This window comes from Gobius niger (genome assembly GCF_951799975.1).
Source record: "Gobius niger genome assembly, chromosome: 4".
Classification (NCBI taxonomy): domain Eukaryota; kingdom Metazoa; phylum Chordata; class Actinopteri; order Gobiiformes; family Gobiidae; genus Gobius; species Gobius niger.
Genome location: NC_136855.1, coordinates 29,713,164 through 29,735,544, shown reverse-complemented (window position 1 = coordinate 29,735,544; position 22,381 = coordinate 29,713,164). Strand labels below are relative to the sequence as shown.

The following is a 22,381-nucleotide window of genomic DNA, read 5'->3' as shown; positions in this document are numbered from 1 at the left end:
TAAACAACAATGCAATGTGAAAAAGATAAAGTAAAATTTGACAGTGACATTTGTTTTCAGATCTAATGCTGATCTGTAATTTACAGCTATTCCATTGCTCTCAATTATAGCTGTGCCGTTTTTTTTAACACTTGGCTCAATGTACAGTATGTTCTGTGGTAAATCCTTTTCATTGCCCATGACACAGAACAACACAGTGTTTGGATAAGCCTGAGTGTAGATTACTATGGAATAAAAATGTTGCAAAAAATGGCAGGCTCTAACATAGTAGAAATGATGTTAGATTGATGATTTAATGATATGAACCCATTGTATTTGTAATTTTACTGACACTATTGTGAGCTTTACACATGCACATTCCTGGTGAAAATCATTTAAAATGCAACAGAATGCACAAAATCTCATCTGAATCCTTAAAAATCTCCCCCAAGGATTTTTTTTTTATAGGTCTCTCTCCCCCTTAAACATACTCAGGTTCACCCCTGGGCCCTTGTTGTACCTGCATTTGTTGTATTGGGAGTATCTCCTGACGTCTTGAGTCTTATGTTCTGTTACAATAGGGGGGAGTGTATTAGAGAAACAGCTGAGCGAGAATATGCGTGTGTACTCCACCATCCCGAACATCCGCAGGGGATATTAGTCAGATGAACATTTTTTGCCTTAACCCCTGCACTAGAGACCAGCAGTACATGAAAAATTGGACACGTTATTGTCACTTTGCTTTAGACTGCACATTTTTTGCAGTTACTACTAGATATCAGCCCGGCCAGCCACCCACTCCTACTTTCTGTTCAAAAGCAGGAGCGTCTGGGACTTTGCCCGCAGCCTATCCCAAAACTGAAAAGCTTTTTATCGGTCTAATAAGAGATGCCAATTTGTAACGCGTCTCTCCAATGCCAAAGACTCTCTCAGATCCAGTATCATTCAGAACGAACTTTGTAACTTCTTTCACCTGTAATAAAGTTAGTGAAGTTGTTCGCATATCGATTTGGCAAAAGATGGCGCTGTTTCCCCAATCTTTTCCATGATTTTTATTTGTTTATTGTTACTTGTCATGTCTTAGTACTCACCAGGCTCCACGTCCTTGTAAAGAATAGGAAAGGCATGTAGTTTGACTGGGCAGGCTAACGAGATATTGGAATTTTGGCATCACTCTTCAATGTGTGTGCATTTAAATTGGTTAAAAATGTGCTGTTCAACTTAGATATTGCTCCTGATATCGCCACAACTATTCTATCTATGTGTGCTCTGAAATCCCAACTTGAATTTGTTGGGATTCGACACAACCGATGGCTATTTCCAGAGAGGCGAATTCAAGGCATGGAGTCTGGCTGTGTTGTGCTGTATTAGCCACAGTTAACCTACTTGATGCAGCGTTGTGGGAAGGACAGAGAGCGGGGCTGAGGACAAGACGCGCTGACAGCCCCAGGTCACGGATATATATATAGTCTGTGTGTCACTTCTCATTGTTCCGTTTCCCCACACGCGCGGTCGCTTCCAGTGTACACATGTTTGCCGAATGAGCACACCATCATTATTTCACCACCATTACACATGTACAAGACGAAGTGCTAAGGACAAATCTCCCAAAGGCTGCTCTTTTCAATTAGATACCGTGGCTAAAAGCAGAGCTAGTGAAATTTGAAGAGTAAATGTGTGCGCTATCTCGTCGACAAGAGTTTTATTCCTTTTGAGCACACTCCGCTGGTTCTAAATGTGCAGTTAAATGGGCATCAAGTGCTGCAGTGGAAGAGGGAGGCGCGAGGGGGAGTGAGTGGGGGCTAGTGGCACCTGCGCCCACACCCATTACACTGCTCTCACAGTAGGTCCGCTCAGCGTGTAGGAGGCAAATGATAGCCCGTTATGTCAGATGCTACAAGTTTTGCGTGGACTTGCTTTTAGGTCACACTAAGAATAATTATAATGTAGGTAAAAAGAACTGCATGTTGTTAATGTTGAAGAAAGATGAAAAGAAGCCCATATTAGTACCTTCAGTATATTATGAGCATTCTGTGCAAATGTGGCTTTCCTCTGGGACCCACTTGAAAAGGGCAACCAAAACACAACTTGTATGTATTTGTCAAAGTATGCATTCCCTTTGGTAGTTTTGGGACAGAAGGGTCAGTCTTGTCTTCGGCGCAAGCAGTCACAGGAGCGTGAAGACTTTTTAGAGTGAGAGCCCTGTGGTTCCCAATTCTGCACCAGTGTATGGCCATGAAGCCTTTAAATCACAAGTTATGCAGACCCACAACACAAATGAAAAAGTGCGATCACTTTGACGTGTATTTGCTGAGTGCATGTAGTTTGACGATGATGGTTTTTGACATTTTGCCCACTCATCCGCTGCAGGTTTATGTAAGTGGCAACACGTCTCCAGCTGTGTTTCCAAAAAGAGCAGCAGCTCATCTATTTAACATTAGAATAATCTGGTATATAAGCATTCCCATTACGACCGTGGCTTATTTTCAAACGTGCGTCTGACCAGATTGCACTAAGAGGAGGAGGAGAGTGCAGTAGCCAAAGGGTTCGCCGGCACAACTCCCCAGACCCCTCATTTAACAGCAGCAAAGTGCTGCCAGGGAGCCTGCTGCCACGCGCATGTGTCTGCGGGTCTGTGCGCGCACAGTGATTTAAAGTGTATTTATTCTGTAGCTTGTAGCTCGGGGAACAGCCAGAGACACTGCCAGAGATGAGCAATGATGGGGCGCACACAAACACACACAACACATCCCACAGAACTACGTCTGGGGCTCTCCACTGGGGCCTAGCGATCTTCACTTACCCTTCACCCTCCTGAATGGAGCCGAATACTGGAAAGCACAGATTATGATGCACAGAGAAATGGAGACAAGAACCAAGGAGCAATGAAACGGGCTGAACAGGAAAAACTGTTGGAAGGCTGCGGAAATCCTGTAAGACAGCACTTAATGGAAATGTAGAGCAAAGAACACAACATGAATGGAAGAGGGCAGTGTGGGTAGATACTGTTTGGCACTATAGCATAAATGCTGACACAATGCTGACAAATTGCAAAGTTTGTCGATAATCATTAGTATACCTGTTTATGTACCTATTATTTCTTGTCAGTGCCAAATGTAATTATCACATGAACATTAAAGATGTATAGTTGTATATTCTTAGTATATCTGCACGATTATGCTGTAAAAAACCCTGCAATGTCATTCTGCGGCCAGCTATTCATTACAGTCTGCGCACTGCTCACATAAGCACATTACAGCGATAATACCACCGTGATATCTGACAGCTAAAGGTCAACAAGCTCACACACTCAGTCAGTTTAAACCCCGTTACCTGCGCAGGTGTGCCCTGCAGACCGCTCATCATTCATGCCCCGCATATGGATTAGCTTGTGGACCCTGTGTGCAGTGTGCATCGAGCAGGCCATCTCTCTGTGACCTTGCGTTTTGTGCCTGTACCGAACACTATCGTGGTTTTGGTTCTTACTAAGCAGGGCTGGATGGATGAGCGCTGTCCATGGTTCTGACAACACCACACCTCATTATCAGCTGACGCCTGCTGGGAGAGCGAGAGGAGGCACAGAGAGGCAGGTGCAGCAGTGGCATCAGTGGTTAGACTTACTAATTATCCAGCGAACAGTGCTTTGTGCAAGAAGACTGTACACGGTCACAGGCAGTTCACGAATTAAAGCAAAAGCAGTGAACTAGCTGGCCCTCAATGTTATTATAAAACCAGAAGGAACTGTTCTTAAGAGTTAGAGAGTTGCACTTTTTGGGGGGAGAAAGAGTTAAGTCAGGAAATAGTTTGGTAGTGCACTCTTCCTGGTTAGAATATTATGTGATATTCAGAATTTAGAGGAAGGTTCAGCTGCATTTTTTTCTTTTCAATGGAAGCTCTAGGTAGTTTCAATATCAGCGAAAAGTTGCGAAACCTTTCCCCATATTTTACATTTCATCAAGAATATGTAGCGTTTGGAAATACTGTTTGAGGTTGGTGGCTAAGAATCTTTGTTGGCATTTAAGGTTAGGACTCTTTTTCCTTTGGTTGAATGGTGCAAACATGACAACAGGAATTAGTGCCTAGAATAAAGAAATAACACACTTAGCAATGACAGAGAATAAAATACTCTGGTCGGCCAAAAAGAAAGTCATCTCCTATTCGATAGATACATCAACATTATGTGATTAAATAATGAGGTCAGTTAGCGACCTGAATATACAGTACTGAATGACTAGGTTATTCTATCAATTGTTTTTTTGTCCTTCCCTAGTGGCACAGGCACATTCTAAGATGACAACTCAATTTGTGAAAGGCTAGTTCAAGTTCACACTTGGATTGGCCTCCACAGAGTCCTGATCCTTAATCCCATAGATTATCTTTCTTTAGTACATGTGCTGCGCAGTGGGCCAACTCTCCCAACATTGATATAAGAGCTTGGTGAAACTTTTAATGCAACAATGGACCTAGATAAATGTTGTGACATTGCAGAGACTTATCGGCCTCTGTAGATGCTTGACGTAATCAAAGCTAAAGGGACTATACAGAGTTTAAAAATGTTAAAATTCTGTATTTTCCTCCCTTTACATGTTTCAGCAATGTCCTATTGCACATGTGTCAATGCGGCCCACAAGATGATTTAATGTGGCCCTTTGAGGAGCATGAATTCCTGAGCATGTCAAAAAAGAAAGTAAGTCTCTAGCCTAGCCCATTCCTGTGTGGAGTTATGGATTTTTAAAGAAATAACCAGTCACTCCAGCCACTAGGGGGCAGCTTAAATTTAAAAGAGGAAAGAATTCCACACGTGTCCAGCAGAGCGAACTGACATAATAAGAGATCGAAATAAAAACAGCATATTATAGCCACGTGGTAAATGATCAGTCTGCCCCAGGGTGGCTGCGGCTACAATAGTAACTTTCTGCCATCGAATGTGGAGTGATTGAATAATGACTTCATGTAGTACTTTGAGAAACATGTGACACAGGCTGAAGAAGCACAATAAGTGTAAGCCGTTATTTATGAGGCCACAGTCCTTTACAATATATGCGGCCCGTGACCTGCCGTGGGGGCTGAATTTCAGCCCTCGACCCAAACGACTTTGACACTTCTGCACCACAACTGCCGCTAAAAGCCTGCACTGTCACTCAAAGAGGTGTTAATTCTGGTCCGAAGCTTGCACGAGCTTAATAAAGAAGCTGCAGTTACACGTAAGACCTGAGGTGGCAGTAGTGAGTATAAAAATGATCAACTTGCAGCTAGTCTAGCTTTACAATGTATTTATGGTAAAAGAAAAAAAAAAACTTAAATAAAAGTTGTATAGAATCTCTCTAATGTTTAACCAATTCCCTTTTCCATTTTGTCTCTGAGGTAATGGCCATTTTCTAACACTTTTTTTTTTTTTTGCTGGAAATTGCTTAATGTGCAGATTCGATGTAGAGTCAGCACTGTCTTAAACTGTCTCAATTTTCCCAGTGACATTATTATGGTGTTGGACAGATGTAGTGCACTTGTCGTGGCTAACAGTGGGAGAATGTTTTTACGGGAACTTACAGTTAAAGGAGGGAGGACGGATCGGATCGAGACGAGGGGGGGGAACGGAGGATCGCTCACAGGGAGGGGCCCAGATCAATGTGGAGCTCTCTGCAGACTGCCCAATTAGGCTAATGAGTCCGGGGATTAGCAGCAGCGCTCACACTTGTACGAGGCTTATGCTCATTGTACATGCAACGGCAACCTTTAAAAAACGCACCGCGACCCAAGCCAACGCAAGCACGATCTTGTTTACCATATCCAAGCAATAACATCAGACATCCCCGAGATTCAAAGCTGATATGTATGCATGCTTCCTATAGCAGCATGTAGCTAGTAGGCTGGGTCTTTTTTGCCTCCAGAACTACCGCCTTTCAAAATATTAATCAACGTGCTTGCCACAAACTTTACTTATTTGATTAACTTCTGCAGAAATCAATAGCAAAGAGCAGGTAAACCAGTTAATTGGATGAACCAAAACCAAACTAATCTGAGGAATACAATATGTGATTTCCTTCAGGGCTTCAGCAACTAATCGGAAAAAGCAATTGTTTTTGTAAATGCTCCACAAAGATTTCTTTGGCAATATTTTAGTTTTTTTTGCTCTTTGTATAAGTATATAGGGCCTGAACTTGTGTGTATAAATGCAGACTATAGCATGACTTTTTGCGCCTTAGTAGGAGCGCATGGTGAGATCCAGACATAGCACATTAAGACTCCCATGGCCTATGGCGATGTTGTGTAGAACAACCTTTTTCCTCCAACCAGACTCCACGGCTGGGAAGGGGCAACAGAGAGGGGAGTCGTTAATTCAACTACGGCTGAGTGGCACCACAGCGGGACCGGCTGTACATCTCTTTCTCTCCAGACACCACACGGAGAATGTTTAACTCAAGTTTGACCGATAGAGCTCATAAAAGTCCAAAATGCCCATAATAAAGGGTTGCGATGCAAACAAGGAAAAGAAAGTGAAGGCTGCTATAGGAGAGCAGCGCTCAGCGCTGCTGCATATAAACCACGCTTCAGTCTACATCTTTTTTTTATAAGCAACACCCCCTCGCTAGTGGTGCTGTCAAATTGCGCAACAGCAAGATTACGCCTGTCTAACATCGCGTTTGGAGCAGCACTGTCCTTGCACCTGACAGAAGATCTGGCCCGTTGTTTTTTATGCTTATGTTTACAAGTGTGTTGTCAGATTAATCTTGTCTGCCCTTGTTACAATAGTAGTTTTGTCATAATGTAGAGACAAGCATGCTTACAAATGGGATATAATGGATTTCTGTGGGTTTGGACGGCTTTAATTGTGGGCACTGGAAGCAAATAGAAGACATTGACATGATGGTAACAGAGAATACAGGTATTTTTTCTTAGAATGCCACTCCAAATTCTGGGCTGTAGATACAAATCATGCTGGAACCTTGCTCACATCAAGAAAATGCCCTTTTATTCTGACCTATGTGGGAAAGCCTGTAAATTCACAGTGTTGCTGGTGCACAGTGGCACCCGGTGATGAGAAGTGAGCAAGGTGAAAGGCAAAAACTAAGTTAAACCTTTTTTTGGTCTTTAAATGTGATTTGTAGCCCTGTTTTCTGTCCTTAACTGGCCAAATTCTTTCTCTGCTTGAGCCAATCTGCTTCAAGGTCCTGTGCTTTCAAACATGGCCTTGTACCGACCTTGGTTGTACCCTGGTTGTTTGTCTCCCGCGAGGACTCTACTGTTGCTTTCCTGTCATCTGTCCGGTAATTCGCTGTTTGCTTCTAACATTATCAAACATTTAAAAGGAACAGGCCACCGTTTTTACATACTGAGATATGTTCTTACCTGAGCTTAGACAAGTTGATGCGTAACTGTCTGGTCTTTATGTGTGCCTGACCAGCTTGGTCGTTTCTAACTTCACCCTGTTTTGGAGCTATAGGAATACATTGGAAGAGGCCAAATGTTAACAACATCTTTGGTCTTTTTGCATGACTGAGGGCACACAGTTCTTCCATACTGAGATATGTTCTTACCTGAGTTTAGATGAGTTGATACGTACCTGTCTGGTCTTTGTGCCCGTGGAAGAGCGTGGTAGCTTCCAACTTCACCCCTGTTTGGAGCTATAGGAATACATTGGGAGAGGCCAAATGCTAACAACATCATTGGATGTTTTGCGTGACTGAGGGCACAGACAAAGACCAGACAGGTACGCATCAACTCGTCTAAGCTCAGGTAAGAACATAGCTCATGTAAAAATGGTGGCCTGTTCCTTTAAGCTCTCACTCATCCAGCACAGCAGCGTTTTATTCGGGACTCGGTTGTTGGAAGATATTTCACTTCTCATTCAAGCATCTTCAACTCATTAGTTTCCCTTTGGAACATGGCCTTAGGTGTAGGGTGCACATAAGGGTGGAGCAAATGGTACATCCCGCTCTGTTCCAGTGTAAATTCCACTTTTGAGCCAAAGAAGCTTTCTGGATTACTGGAACAAAACAACCCGCTCCCAATTCTTTTTTTTGTGGGGAAGCTGTAGCAGAAAACAGACCGGATTGTTTATTTTATTTTGACATATTGTGAACCAATGCTTTTACAATAATTCTGGTAAAAATCTATTCACTGTTCTCATCATTTTAGACTGTCCTGCTAACCAGTATATTCCAGTGTAACCCAAGCGATGATGACTTTGTTTTTTGCAATTGAAAAAACACCTAATTTGACCACTGAGGTCCTTTGTATCTTTACCAACCTCTGCAGTCTCTTATGCCCATCTCATGCCCGTTTTTTTTGCCCCTTGCTGTGTCACACTGCGTCTCAATTTCCATAGCAACCCCGTCGGCACTTGACGTCATGCTGATCAATGGCACAGTGTAGCATCATCGGGTCAGGCGGCAGTCCACAGCTGGAAAACGCACCTGCACAACAGAAGATATGAGAAGAGAGTGCACAAGGAAGGAGTGAAAATGAGCGGTTGCAAGCGACGCAACAGAAAGCATTGATTTCCGGCGTCCCACATGAAGGCCGAACAAAATAGACGACTGAACAGAACAGCGCGGGGCAAGGAAGAGAGGAAGGAATATATTGGAAGTGAGAAAAAGAAATGAGCTGAGAACTGACCCCCTTCAGAGACGCGCTGAATTGTTATTGATCAAACTTTTTCTTCAGCGAGCACCTTGAACTAGTATCTGTTTTCCGTTGCTCCTGTATACATCTTTGCCACAAATAAATGGTACTTTTTCTAAGCTGCATGCAATCCTCCACAGCTTTTCGTTTTTGTCTGAGCTCAGCCTCTCCAGACAAACTTCGGCCTATGTTTTTTGTTTTGGCAAATCCCCCCTCTTACACTGTTTTGCCGCATCCAATTGTCATCCCAAATGTTCTGTGAAAGGCAGTGCAATTCGAATATCTTCACTTTCGCTGATTGGCGCTGTCAGCTCTATTGTCTTGAGATAGTTTTGCAATCTCTGTGAGAAAAACTGTGCATCAGGTCACGCTGTTAAAAGTTGGCACGCCATTCATCTCGAAATGGGAGTGCAACACCAACATCGACATTTTTTTTTACTTTTTGCAAGGAAATTAATCAGCTTGTGTGTAATTATTTAGCGCATGCTTTTAGATAGATAAGAATGCTATTCACATTATTGTGTGTTATTTTTGGCCAGCTTAGGGCATCTTTAATGATGGTGGGCTTCCATTCAAGGGATATTTCAAAAATGCATCCTAATGTTTTGTTAAGGCAGTGAGGAAGTAAATAGAGAGGAAGTGAATAGAATACAAGACTAGGGACAATACAAACATGCCCAGTAGTAAGAACATATAAGAAATGTAGAAAAATAAAACAGAAGTAAGTGCTTTATTTGTCATTTTACAATTGCAAAATTGCAGTCAGGTGTAGGGTTAGTCCTGAGCTGCTGTGACTGATCGCGCCTCCGTTGACCAGCATGTTTTTGGTTGTCGGGGAAACCGGAGTACTGCCTTCAGTGGTCCTTTAATCCTCTGAAAACACCTCCTTGGCTTGTCCCTGATTTAGAGCGTCATGTCCTGCACTGGTCAGCTCCACCACCTACTCCTTCCTCTTCCTCCTGCACAGCTCCCTCCACTCCACAACCGTTTCGCCCTCTTCTTCTTGTTTGTCACATTAGTGCACCTTGGCACCTATGCAGATCCTTATTCTACTTTGTGCTTCCATTCAGTCAGAATTCTCCTATTGCCCTGACGGTAAACTTTTTGTTACATGTTGTCATTACTTCCACAACCCCACCTGTGAGGTCTTAATGAGTGCAAGCCTTCAGCAGTTAAAGCTTATTAATGGAATCAGGTTGGTGAAATTTGTGACAAACTTACCTTACAAACATGATTAAACGTCACACTATTGTCCAGAAGATCCTGTTTAAGGGGTGGCTTATACTTTTGAGCTCGTGCCTTGTCGTTTCGCAGCCGTAAACAAGAGTCCAGGCTGTTTTGGGAGATGTCTTTGGCTCTATTTTTTGCCTCTTCACACGTCCCTTCAATGTCATTTGATCCATTGGCGCAGCACAGGTGTCATCATTGTGTGGCGCTGTGCCGGTTGAGAGGCTGTATGGAGCTCCGTGCTGCTCGGGCCCTCGAGGTCTGGTCTGCCATACACTCACAGGTGCGCAATGACACACGCTCACACATTTCTCCTGTCAAATCAATGTCCAGATCATGAAGCTATTGTGTGGGCTCTGAAGGGGGCTCTCGAAGCCGGTGTTAACATGTACTTGGGTCCCTCCCAGCTCTGCCCTTCCGCCCAGTGCTGTAATTTGTGCCTTTTTATCGGCATCTCAGTGGCAAATGGTTTCTATGGCGACAGGATTGGGGCAATGCTGGGCTATTGGTCTCATATTTGAAACCATGTAGTATGGCTGCTTGAATTATGCTGTTTCTGAGCTATAATAATGTACTTGTTGGCATATGCTGTGATCAATTACAGACTGAGATTTTGAGACTTTCTCTCATTAAACCCATCATTTTAATGTATCAAAAATAATCTTCCTGTAAGTTTTCAGTGGCACAAGTAGGCAAATCTTTCTGAAATCATTTTACACAATCCAAAAGACTTCGCAGGTGTAGTAGTTGATAATAAACTAAATTGTATTCATATTTATTAAATTGCTGGTGTTGAATATCAAAATACAGTATACAAAACCAGTTTTTATGTGTTTTGCACCATAAATTATTATAAATTCTAATTGCATTTTACTAAAGGGGGTCGCGGCCTGGTTCTCAATATTCTCTAATATGGCTTCAGGACCCACAATCACCCTGGGATGACAAGCCGCGACCCAAATCCAACTTGGACTTGTAAGATATAATGTCAAATATTGTCTTTTCCTCAAAAAATGGTGTTTAATATGCCATAAATGCTGAATTTTTTATTTTAAAAAAACACACACCTATAACACAAATGTTAAGACATTGAGTGTTGTGCCGTTTTGGGGATTTAGCTGTTGAGTGCCAACAATCCAGACCATTTTTCATGATATTTGTAGCACCACAGCATATTTTATGTTATAGCTATGGACACATGCCACAGCTCATTTTAAAGACGAGAATCTAAGCTCTCCGTAGATGAAAACAGTTTAATGAAATGTCGGGTTTACAGCTGTTCGCTACGCAACACCACACCCTCTGTTCATCACAGGGCTACCAAAATCACACATATGGTGTATTAGAGTGTCTAGTTTCGTAATAATAGTAAAAAAAGAAAACACAAAAACAAGTTTTTTCCGTTTTTGGCGCTCAATGTGTTAACATACTCTTACTCAGGTAGTGATGCTATATTTTTCTGTGTATAAATATTAAAAGAAATGTTTTCTGTAAAAGGCTCACGACCCACTGAAAACAGTTCTGTGACCCACCTTTGGATCCCGACCCACCAGTCAAGGTCAAAATAGCTTTGGGGGGCCTGATTCCTGCCCATGGGCCGCAGTTTTACCGCCTCTGCTCTAAAGCCTCTGTGACACACTTCTGTCTGGGCCAGATGCTTGGCGTCACCCTCCTCTCACATGCCCTGCGGTGTTCAAAGCTCCAGATCAGACCAGTGTCTCCATTGCTGACATGTGTCATGGCAACTCTGCCCACTCCCATTGACACACTAACATTCTCAGCTGGCTTAAAGGCACCTATGTCCTTTTTGTCTCCCCATCCCCTCTCTATCATTTCTCACTTTCCCTTTGATTTTGACCGACTGTCCCCACAAGCGCCATAAGTTTGCCCCATTGGTGGCATGGTTCTCAAACTCTCTGACACGTCCCCTTAGCAGAGTGATGTATACAGACAGAACAGCAATAGCACAATCAAAATCTAATTGCGAAAGGCTTTAAAGGCATCATGCTGCGCTGTAGGTGAAAAGTAATTAACTCTTGAGGTGAATGTGCGGCTTTTGTTATTGGTTGGAGCTTGGTGCGTGCAGTGACTAGCATACAAAACCATTTTCACGGTATATCCAGAGAGATATAGAGGCCATAAACGCCAACTTTAAATGAGGTGCTGATGGAAACGGCCCGCGAGATCATTAAGGCGCACAAAACACAGCCGCCGCTTGGTGCAAAGTTATTGTATTCCAAGTGTGTAAATATGTCACAAGAAAGCCTAAAACTGCTTTATAGGGTGGTTTTATGCTTTTCCCGTGAATTTATTTAACATCGGCATAAAACTGCACTGCGTTATATTGCTATAAAAATACGGTGAAAGTATAGCACTCTATCACTTCGAATATAAATACACCATTGATAAAAACACTTCAGAATGATGTTTAGATCATACTTTTTTAGTTTCAGAAGGTAAAGATGCCATTTACTCTGGGACCTCATACGATAGATATTATTAATAGAAAACTAAAATAACGTGTCTTTTTGTTGAAAAGAGTGATTTGTGGCAATTAAAAGCGCAATTTAAAGTGCACTGATCCACACTTGTTATAATAATTGCTATATAGACCTAGTAATGACCCTTAGATTGATCATATTACTCTAGTATCTTGTTTTTGAGAGCCGGGGACATTTGTACCAAGTAAGCTTATGGAAGTACTTTTGAAAGATGGATTGTAACTTGTCAGTCATTGGTGCAGGACGGATTGTGAGCCAAGACCTCGCCTGGCTCTGCAGACGAGAGATAGGGCACAGACGCTCTCCTACACACTTTCTAACAAACACATGGAGCCTGTACCATTCCAGTACCAGCCTTCGCCGTGCCGCTCGATGGCACCGCTCCAGCCATGGCCAGGTTTTCAGCTCGCCGGACGTTCAGCCAAACTCCCTGCCCGCGGTATAACCTTGCTTGATCCCCATCAGCGCCACGCACGCACACACATCCCAATATCAGCCGCCCGTTTTGTGGAACAGTCTGTCAAAATCAGGGAAATAACTTCCATCTCCTCAAATGCCCGTCTGCGGCAAGTGCACATGATGGATGAGCTTTATTGTGAGGTGCTGAGTGGCGCATTTAAAGACACTCCACTCCCAAAGCCACCTCAAAGTGACACTGCTAAGGCTGCTCCTACCGTCCTAGACTCTAAATGAATATGGACCTTCACAATATTAGCACCTTTGGTAAATACAAGCAAATAAGGCTGTGAAAGATAGTTTTACACTAAATGAGAGGTGTTTGTAAGTGCTACGGATGCAAATTATAGTTTATCGCCGCAATCCAGCATGGTGTGTTTATGAATACTATATATATGTATGTCTGTGAGCGTGCACATCAAAACAAATGCACTTATTTTGGTTACAAGACTTATAGAGGACATTGCCGGCCATTGAGATTAGGAACGTGCACCATCATCTAGGACGAAGCATTCACTCACCTATTCATGCCATCCTGGTGAATGCAGCTGACAGTAGGGGGCGTAAGCTCTTCCTGATGTTTGACAAATCCATGTAAGCAGTTTAGACACGTCGCTTCACCCTCACGTGACGCTTGTGATGAAGGCCACAGAAATTGTTAAGCTGGTAAACAAACCTTCTGTCTGTTAAAAGAAACTGTCGAAATACAAACAGTATTTGCAAACTGTCTTCTAGCTGCGTGAACCCAAAAAAAAAAGATGTAAATACTTTCTGTTGCTGCAGGCTGCTCAGACCATTACACAAGTCCTTTTGTTGTTCACAGTTAGACTCATTTGCTTCCAATTTTTGCAGCAATTTTACTCCTACATGGTAATTAGAGCACAGACAGGTTCGGGTCCACTTCATTTTCATTCAGCGCAGGTCCAAGCCGTCAGTGCTGTAACTAATTTGTGCTGATTGCTGCACAGGGTTTTTATAGAGATGTTGGTGGAAGTCGTTTCCTTTTGCTGCCTTTTATTTGCTGGCTGTTTTATGTTTTGTGTTTCTCTCTGCTCAATTATCCTTGACTGATCAACAGTTCTATATAAAATACAGATCTGTTATAGATGCAGTGTGTACGAAAGGTTAGCAGCTAGACATAGGTAGAAAAAGAACAGCGGAGCAGTCTTTCCATTAGTAACAAAATGGATAACAGTAAATTAAAATATGTGTAACATGCATTCATTCTGAATAGAGGTCGACATATATATCGATATATCAGGCCGATATTTTTTGATATTTTTACTTATAATCTTGGACTCCAAAGAGATAGAGATGTTTTTTGTTTTGGAATCTGCTGATTATTGTCTTTCAAACGAGCTCCCTCTGAAGTATCTTAACATGAATGTCCGGTATAACTCAGCCCTATGCTCCTGATAAAGCGCCCGCTGCTGTCACAGACAACACTGACACATTCACAGTTTATCGGTCGACCTCTAATTCTGAACCATAAAGTTGTCTATCTTCCGTGTTACAAACGTTTTGCCATCAAGACCATTTTAAGATGAAACACTTGTCCACAAAGTGCGGACATCCATAACTTGTTCCACTGCCTCTGAGGCGTGCTTGTTTTGACACGACAGCCCAGCTTCAGCTCCTCGGTAATAAAAGTGTCCTGTCTGTCAAGCTGATGTCAGTGGGAAGGATATGAACATTGTCATCTGCTGAGTCATTGTCCTCACAGCACTCTTTGAGTCCACTCACCATTTCCTAGTAAACGGTCATAAACGATGGTGTTTTTGAGGACTCTCTCCTCAAAAACACCATCGTTACTTCTTTAAAATATCATGTTATTTGTTGCAGCAAACAACAAAAATATACTATCTGCAATCTGTAATTTTGCTGATATGCTACAAAAGCCTTCAAAAGCCTTCAAAGCTATGATGTAGCATATTTCCTGGGAGATGTTTACCAATTATTCGATGGCAAATTGCTCAATCCATGTGTAAATGTATAAATCAAGTATTCTTTTTGATGCACCTTTTACTATTTAAAAGATTATCATGGGAACTATGCACATATTACACTGTATTTTATGGAAATGTTCAACTGTTTGAGAGCTGCTGTGTGCCATAGCAGTAATCTAATGTTCTTGTTACTCCTTTGTCTGTTGGAAAAGTCCATCAAATTCTCCTTGACCACACTCTGACTCAACACATAATAGAAAGTTTATGCAACCAGCGAAGCATTCATTGAATTCAAAACTGGCATGTGACCGCAAACTGCATACCTCCAAATCACAGTCATTTTTGAATGGTGCAAAGCAGCCCAAATGTCTTCACAAGCTGTACATTTGCTGGTGGCCATATGCTTGCATTTCTGAATCCAAGTCTGCGTCAGTGTGATGGAGAATGCATAAGTCCCAGTCATCAGTCACGCCTTTCTGAATTTGGTGATTCCTCTTGGGCACTTCGTCAGTGTCTCCTCCTCCCGGTGTTTTTGTTTCCCTCCCTTCTGTTCAATTAGGAAAAGTGATATGCAAAGCTGTCCTCTTCCCACCTACGTACATGTACTCTAAATGTCAATCGACAGGACAGGACAGGAGTTTACCATTTAAAGTTCAAGCTTTTTTACTCCACTTGATGCAAAAATAGCTAATCTGCTCTTTGTGGAAACAATCAATATTACACAAAAGGCTGTTCCCACTTGCACTGTCCGATTATGGCAATTTTGGAGCCTCTTTACAAAAAGCATGTCCGCCAAAGCCCAGTGTGCAAAAAGCAGAGTATGAGAGATTTTGGACATCAAGATGTGATAAAAAAGACCCCTGTTGCGTATGATGGCAGAAGTTGAAACATCTTTTCTTTATTGTCAGTACAAGAAGCTGATAAAAGAACGGGAGGAAATGCTATCAATAGTAGCAGCAAGGTTCACCTCACAGGCCTCTTTACGTGCACAGAAAATATCTTTCCAGTTATTATGACACATCATCTCATTTGTCTACTTTCATGGCCCTGCACTTAATAATTTTTGTTTACATTACAAACTATGAAGACTAAGAGTGTTTATACCTATTTGTGTTTATACCTATTAGATAAGCACAATAGGCTTCATTAGGCAGCGTAAAAGGTTAAATGGTTAGAAAACGTAAAGAAAAGAGCAGGAAAAATCCATTGAACAGTAAATCCAGTGTCCGTATTCCAACTCCAGACTCGTGACTCACGCAGTTCAGATTCAATTGCATCAGATTCTCTTCAAACCGAGCTGGACCACAGCGTATGAAAATATAATGTTAGCATCTGTCATCTCCAAATGGAAAGCAACCCTGGCACTACCTCCTCTATCCTAGAGGCTCGTTGTGGGGCTTTTTGGCGTGTGCTCATAATTCACTTTGTCCTTAAATGATTAAATGAAATAATCTTGCATCTGGCAATTACTTACATGCTTATCTCTATTAGGTGCATATATTTAACATCTGTCCTTGAAAACGTTTACGAGGCCGCACATAACCAATCATCTGGAGACTTACTGTGAACACATAAGGGTGACTGGATTGCCTATACATTCGGGAGTCTGAAATGACTGCGAATATGGTGCCTACATATGTTCTTAGCACAGCAAGTACCACCCACTTAACCGCCCCCTTCAACACCACGTACAGCGTTACTTCCATCTACTTTACAAAGAAGCGTTTCGGAAGACTAATAGCGCTGCCATCCGCCGCTCTGATTTGACCTCGGCAGAGCTGGGGTCAGCACAAGCGAACCTGCCAAATGCAGCTCTAACTGCGCCGAGGTCAGATTCGCGTTCAAAAAGAGCGCACCGCGGCCCCCCTCGCACGGACGCAATACGCAGTCCATCCACATTAGTTCCGATCACTGGCTGCCTCCGGGGCCCCCTCTTCCCTTGCTCCATCCATCGCTTCCCTCTTTGTTTACCGCGCAGAGGTTGATTTATGTCGGCCGCCGCTTGCCAATGCTTGCTGGGCGGCGTGGGCGCGATGCAGCAGCTGAAAAAGAAGGGAGAGCAAGAAGGGAAGAGATAGGGCAAAACAGTAGCGACGGGGCGGCGCGGTAATGGTTTGGGAATAGACGGTGAAGAGGTGTCGGAGCTGCCTCAGGTGTCACGCTCGGATGGACGGTATCTGTTACAAAACACTTCTCAGAACACAAGGTCTCGCTGCACGTCTGGCTCAGTCAAACTTTGCTGTTTCTTAAGCAGATCCCTCATTGTAGAAGGTCAGCTTGAATCACTGAAAGCTCTTAACGCCAACATCTAGTTGAAGTAATAGCAGAAATGTTACCCAACAAGCCTAGCATTGTGGCCAATCACTGCTGCACAATATATCGGCAAAATCGTTTAGTTTTGGTCATGATTTATCTAATGTTGTTCTATTTTAGCCTTGTTTCTGACCTGCTTTAATATTTGTATGTCTTGTTTTGTCTTTATGGAAAGTTCTGCTAAAATGGTTTGGTATAATAATGTTATTGCAATATCAATTATCACCATTTTTCTCATTATTGGTCTTTTATCTTAAATGTAGAATGGGCCAGGTAAACTTCCCGTTGTCAGTGCTGATTTTTGCCATAACTAATTAGTTCAAGGAAAGCACTTCTCAGGGGCGACTCCAAACAAAACTTGGTAAAACTGATTGAGTCTTTGCACCTCCCTAGCCCGGCTTAAAACCTCAATCCAAAGAGTTTTCGCTGTGACCCTGGGCTGGGTATCATATTTTTAACCACGCTGGTTTTTGTGCTGTTTTGATTGACGGGCCCTGGACCACTGTGGAGGCTCGGGGCCGGTCTGCGCTTCCTGCCTTTATGCCCTTTTAAGGAAACATGCTTTGTAGGAGGAGCGGGATGCTTTTTTTTTTTTTCACAAAGACCATTACCACAAATAGCTGACTGTCCATCTCTTATGGTTCAAGCCTATTACTTACAGCAGGAACCATATGTTTACATACTCTTCATAAAAAGACACATTTGCATTTGCATCATTGTCTTACATGAAACTAGAATTAACTCTTTTTTAGATCAATTAGAATTAAAATGATTTCTATTTGTCAAATTCCAGAAGAATGAGAGATACAATTTTCTACACATTTTTGTATTACTTTTTATAAAAAGAAAAGTTTGCATACACTAAGGTTACTATTACCTTTAAACAGTTTGTTCAAGCCCAGATGACGATGTCATGACCTTGGAAGCACAAGTCTGGTTAATCCTTGGGTCCAATTTCAAGACACTTGATCCCTCATACGAGGGATCGCGGTGTCGTCACATCCGTTGGCTGTGGTAGGCATTTTACGTTTTCATATTTGATAAAAATGTTATTAAAATCCTATGATCGGCAAAAACATAAACAGGGCATTGCTTCTCTTGCGCTGTAACAGATCTATCATTTTATAAAACCAAGTTAGAAACCTGGATGCATCAGCTGTTGCCTACCACCAAAACATCCGGCGAAAATTGCGGAAGTAAACAATAACAACGATGGCTCGTATTGGTTCAAACAATAATGGAAATGTCCAGTCATCATACGGATCAGAACGAAGGCGGGTTCTGTCTCTCAGAGATGAACGTGATGTGGTCTGAAATGTGAATATCAACCCAAGAACAAATGCAAAAGACCTGGTGAAGATGAAAAAGTTCATTCTGGTTTCATGTCAGACTGTGAGAAAAAAATGCAAATGTGTCTTTTTATGAAGTGTATGTAAACATATGGTTCCCGCTGTTTACTGCATATGATCAGGTTAAACATCATAAAAATACAACATAATTAATTGGCAAAACTGACTCTTGCCCGTCTATCATGACACCATCACAATTTGAATGGCTACTCCATAAAGCAACACTATCAAAGCACTCTCCTTACATTGGACACTGACAAGAAGCCTGCAGCGTTGAATATGAGTCATTCACATGTTTGTTTTTATATTTTAGATGTTGTGCTCTGTGCCACTGAATGAATAGTGCTCTTAACCCTGACCTACCAGAATCAGGTCAGAGTGATGGATGAATGATCCTCTTTACCTTTTGCTCTGAAAATAATATTTACACCATTGATGCAGACATTAGCCCCCATTTATCAACATTGCGTACAAAAACGGTGTATGTGTAGGTGTATTTGCGATATACGCCAGAGTGCGCGTGGCATTTATGAACCCGTGCTTTACACTCAGATCTCTCCGTACGCAAAAGGAGCTGATGGTAAATGTCACGGAGAAATCCTAGCGTCATTTGAATGAAACGCCCCAAAATTTTCATAATCAGGAGGCCTCACCCACGGGTTTTGCGGCACGCACGCACGAAACACGGCAAAAAAAGGAACATTTCTCCAACCAGGAAATGATTAAGAATTGTTTTTAACACAACGAATATGATTCTTTCACAACAAATATGATATTTTGCGCATGAGAAAAATTAAAGAATCTATTAGAAACCCACAATAACCTTATAGCCAATCCAAGATCACATTCACTAAAAAGAAATAGGTTAATATTAAAAAACGTGTAGTAAAAAGAAGAAAGTGTGGAATGTAACGCTGCAGTCCGAGCAAACTCTGGACCATGAACCAGCGAAAAGCAGCTGTCAGCTCCGGGGACTCAGCGCTGGAGCCGGGGCAGAACTGCACGTCTTTTGGCCTGAGCAGAGCTTTCCTCCAGGAGGGAACAGGTGCGCGGAGAGCTGACAGCCAACCGGAACCTAACGAACCCGTCCGGACCGAAGACAGCCCGACGACGGGACGAGCTTCGATCATCCCCCTGAGGAGAGGAGAGCGCGCGGTCAGCAAACCCTGCGCGCGCCACTCCCGGACCTTACGAACCCGTCCGGACCGAAGAAAGCTGTGGTGCTGTCGAAGGATTTATTAGACACCCGGGTTGCTCGCGCCACGGAATACGGTCCACTGACTTGACGCTCAAAGCAGCCAGAACACGGAGCAGGGCCTCGCGAAGACCCAGGTGAGTCCCGGCGTCCCGACGGCAGTGGCATGTGAGGCGGAGCAGCCATCCACACAAAGTTTGCGCAGCAGCAGCGGTCTTTTATGTTAAAAAAGAAAATAAACCCGCAGTCCAGGTTCTAGTGTCTCTGGTCCGGGCTGATTTTAGCTCGTCCCGTGGCGTGGAGGAGCATGTCGATGCAGCGCAACATTGAATCAAGTCTGCCCTTAAAGGAATAGGCCACCGTTTTTACATACTAAGATATGTTCTTAGCTCACTTTAGTCGAGTTAATATATCCCCGTCTGGTCTTTGTCCGCGCGCTCTGTCGCGCAAACGGAGCACATACGCAGCCTCTCCCATATGTCACATAGCTCCGAAAAAGCTCACGATAGAAGCTACCAAGCTCTTCCACGTGTTCCCTATTTAAATAAAGTTACGTGAAGTGTTTTCATGCGAAGTATATTTACACAGAAATGTAGCATGTCGATTTTATAAGCAAATAAAAAGGGGGACTATATTGTGAGGCGTAATGATACGAGGAGCACAGCGTCCGCGTAGTAACTCCTAAAGACTTCCCCCGCTCACCTCCGTCAATAACCTTTAGGAGTTACTGCGCGGACGTTTTACTCCTCGTATCATTACGCCTCACAATATAGTCCCCCTTTTTATTTGCTTATAAAATCGACATGCTACATTTCTGGGTAAATATACTTCGCATGAAAACACTTCACGTAACTTTATTTAAATAGGGAACACGTGGAAGAGCTTGGTAGCTTCTATCGTGAGCTTTTTCGGAGCTATGTGACATGTGGGAGAGGCTGCGTATGTGCTCCGTTTGCCTGGCAGAGCGCACGGACAAAGACCAGACGGGGATATATTAACACGTCTAAAGTGAGGTAAGAACATATCTTAGTATGTAAAAACGGTGGCCTATTCCTTTAAACGTTAACACTGTAGCCTTGTTTCATGTTTAAATCATCAATGTGGATGATGCGGTGTGGCAATGCAATTCATGCTGCTAAAAACTGTTTTCCAGCGCTGTTTACTGTTTAGTTCAAATTGGTGTATCATGTACAACACCTCCTGACTTGGTGTAGATTGATAAATGCCAAAACAGGCGGTCATTTTTCGTACACCCCACATACGCTCTGATTTCACCGTACGCAAGTTTGATAAATGAGGGCCATTCTGTGAGAATACTTCAATCATATGACGTAATACTTTGAAGTAGACAATAATGGCAAAAAGAGTTTCCAAAACTTTCAATACAATCATAATGGTTTAAGGTCGATTTTGAGTTTCCTGCGTTCTCTGTAGAGTCTGAATGTTTCAAATACTGTATGTTTTCCCATTGAGCGCATACTTGAATTGGAGGTCATTGATGCCTTTATGTATCTCTGATAAATCTGCCCCCTTCTTCAATTATAGTAACTGAATATACTTCCATTCTTCACAAACTCATATGGAAATTAATTAACCAATAAATGTGCTATTACCACAGTTGAACGATGTACTTCTCTAATCAAAAATATATATTTGGAAATGCGAGCCATTAACTGCAATAGCCAAGTGAAATGGGCCTGAAATCCTACACATTCCAATACTGTATTTACCACCAAAATAGTTCAAACTAGACCGGTTGCGACAAATCCCTTGAATCTTTTTTCGTGGTCTGTGTGCTTTCTCCTTCTTCATTTTTGTTATCACCAGCTTTTCTGTTACATCACTTAAATATTAATTTGAGTCTTGGTGGACAGTGGTGATTTGTGGCTGAAAATTACCTTCTTTTTTTTATTGTGTCTCGGGCCACAAAAAGTTATTACTTTATGTGACAGGGATTCGATTCCAAAGAAAGAAAGATGAGTTCTGAACAGCAGCCAAGGGCGTTGCAATATAATGGCAGCAAGATGGCAAGAGAAACAATTGACCCTCTATGTATTGTTGCACCTTAAAATCTTTACCGTATGTGTAAAATACTTCAAAGTGTGGTCAAATCCAACAGTCTCTTGTAAAATGTCAAAGAGTAACAATGCCATTTGCTTCTTGTTTTGCAGCCGGTCAGTTGAGCCAGTCGGCCCACTTTTCCCTCCAGCTGCCCTACACGGTGCTGGGCCTCGGACGCAGCGCCAACTTCCTGGACCATCTATTTGTGGGCATCCCACGGCAGCCCGGAGAGATGGTGAGCAGATATGAGGGCCCTTTATTATTGCCTAGACCCTTAAAGCACCTGTGGAGAGGTGCTACAGGCGGGGCAATCTGACAAAATATCTGAGATAGCTGCGGGCAGGAGTGAGAGGTGATCTCTGAAGAGTAGAAGAAAAACAAAAAAGGAAGAAAAGTTTGAATTGGTTTAAGTTCTGCGGCTGGCTTGAAGTGCATGACCACTTAAATGTCTGTCAATGTGTTCTTTTCACCAAAGACGGTTCAGACTTCGAATAAAAAACCTCTCTTCACTGCTTCCAGCCCAATTGCTGATACTTCAGCAGAGTCCACACATTTGACTTTTGTTATAATCTGGCAGAGTTTAAATGTTCTTCAAGGACGACTTAAGTGCCATCACAGCCTTGTAATATTATTTTTTATTTTTTTTTACAGTCCATGCATATGCTTAATAATCTCATCTAGAATTGACACATTTTCAAACCACCCAGCTTGTGTTTAAATCTTTACATCATG

The 22,381-nt window shown here is 42.5% G+C and overlaps 1 protein-coding gene across 1 annotated transcript in view; it reads left to right on the top strand.

The window, feature by feature from the left end:
- The window catches only part of itfg1 (integrin alpha FG-GAP repeat containing 1), a 129,056-nt gene that overhangs the window by 94,272 nt on the left and 12,403 nt on the right, over nucleotides 1-22,381 (top strand). The window contains exon 15 of the mRNA XM_079554796.1: nucleotides 21,760-21,884. Coding sequence (XP_079410922.1) covers nucleotides 21,760-21,884 — 125 coding nt within the window. The remainder of the gene's footprint in view (nucleotides 1-21,759; nucleotides 21,885-22,381) is intronic.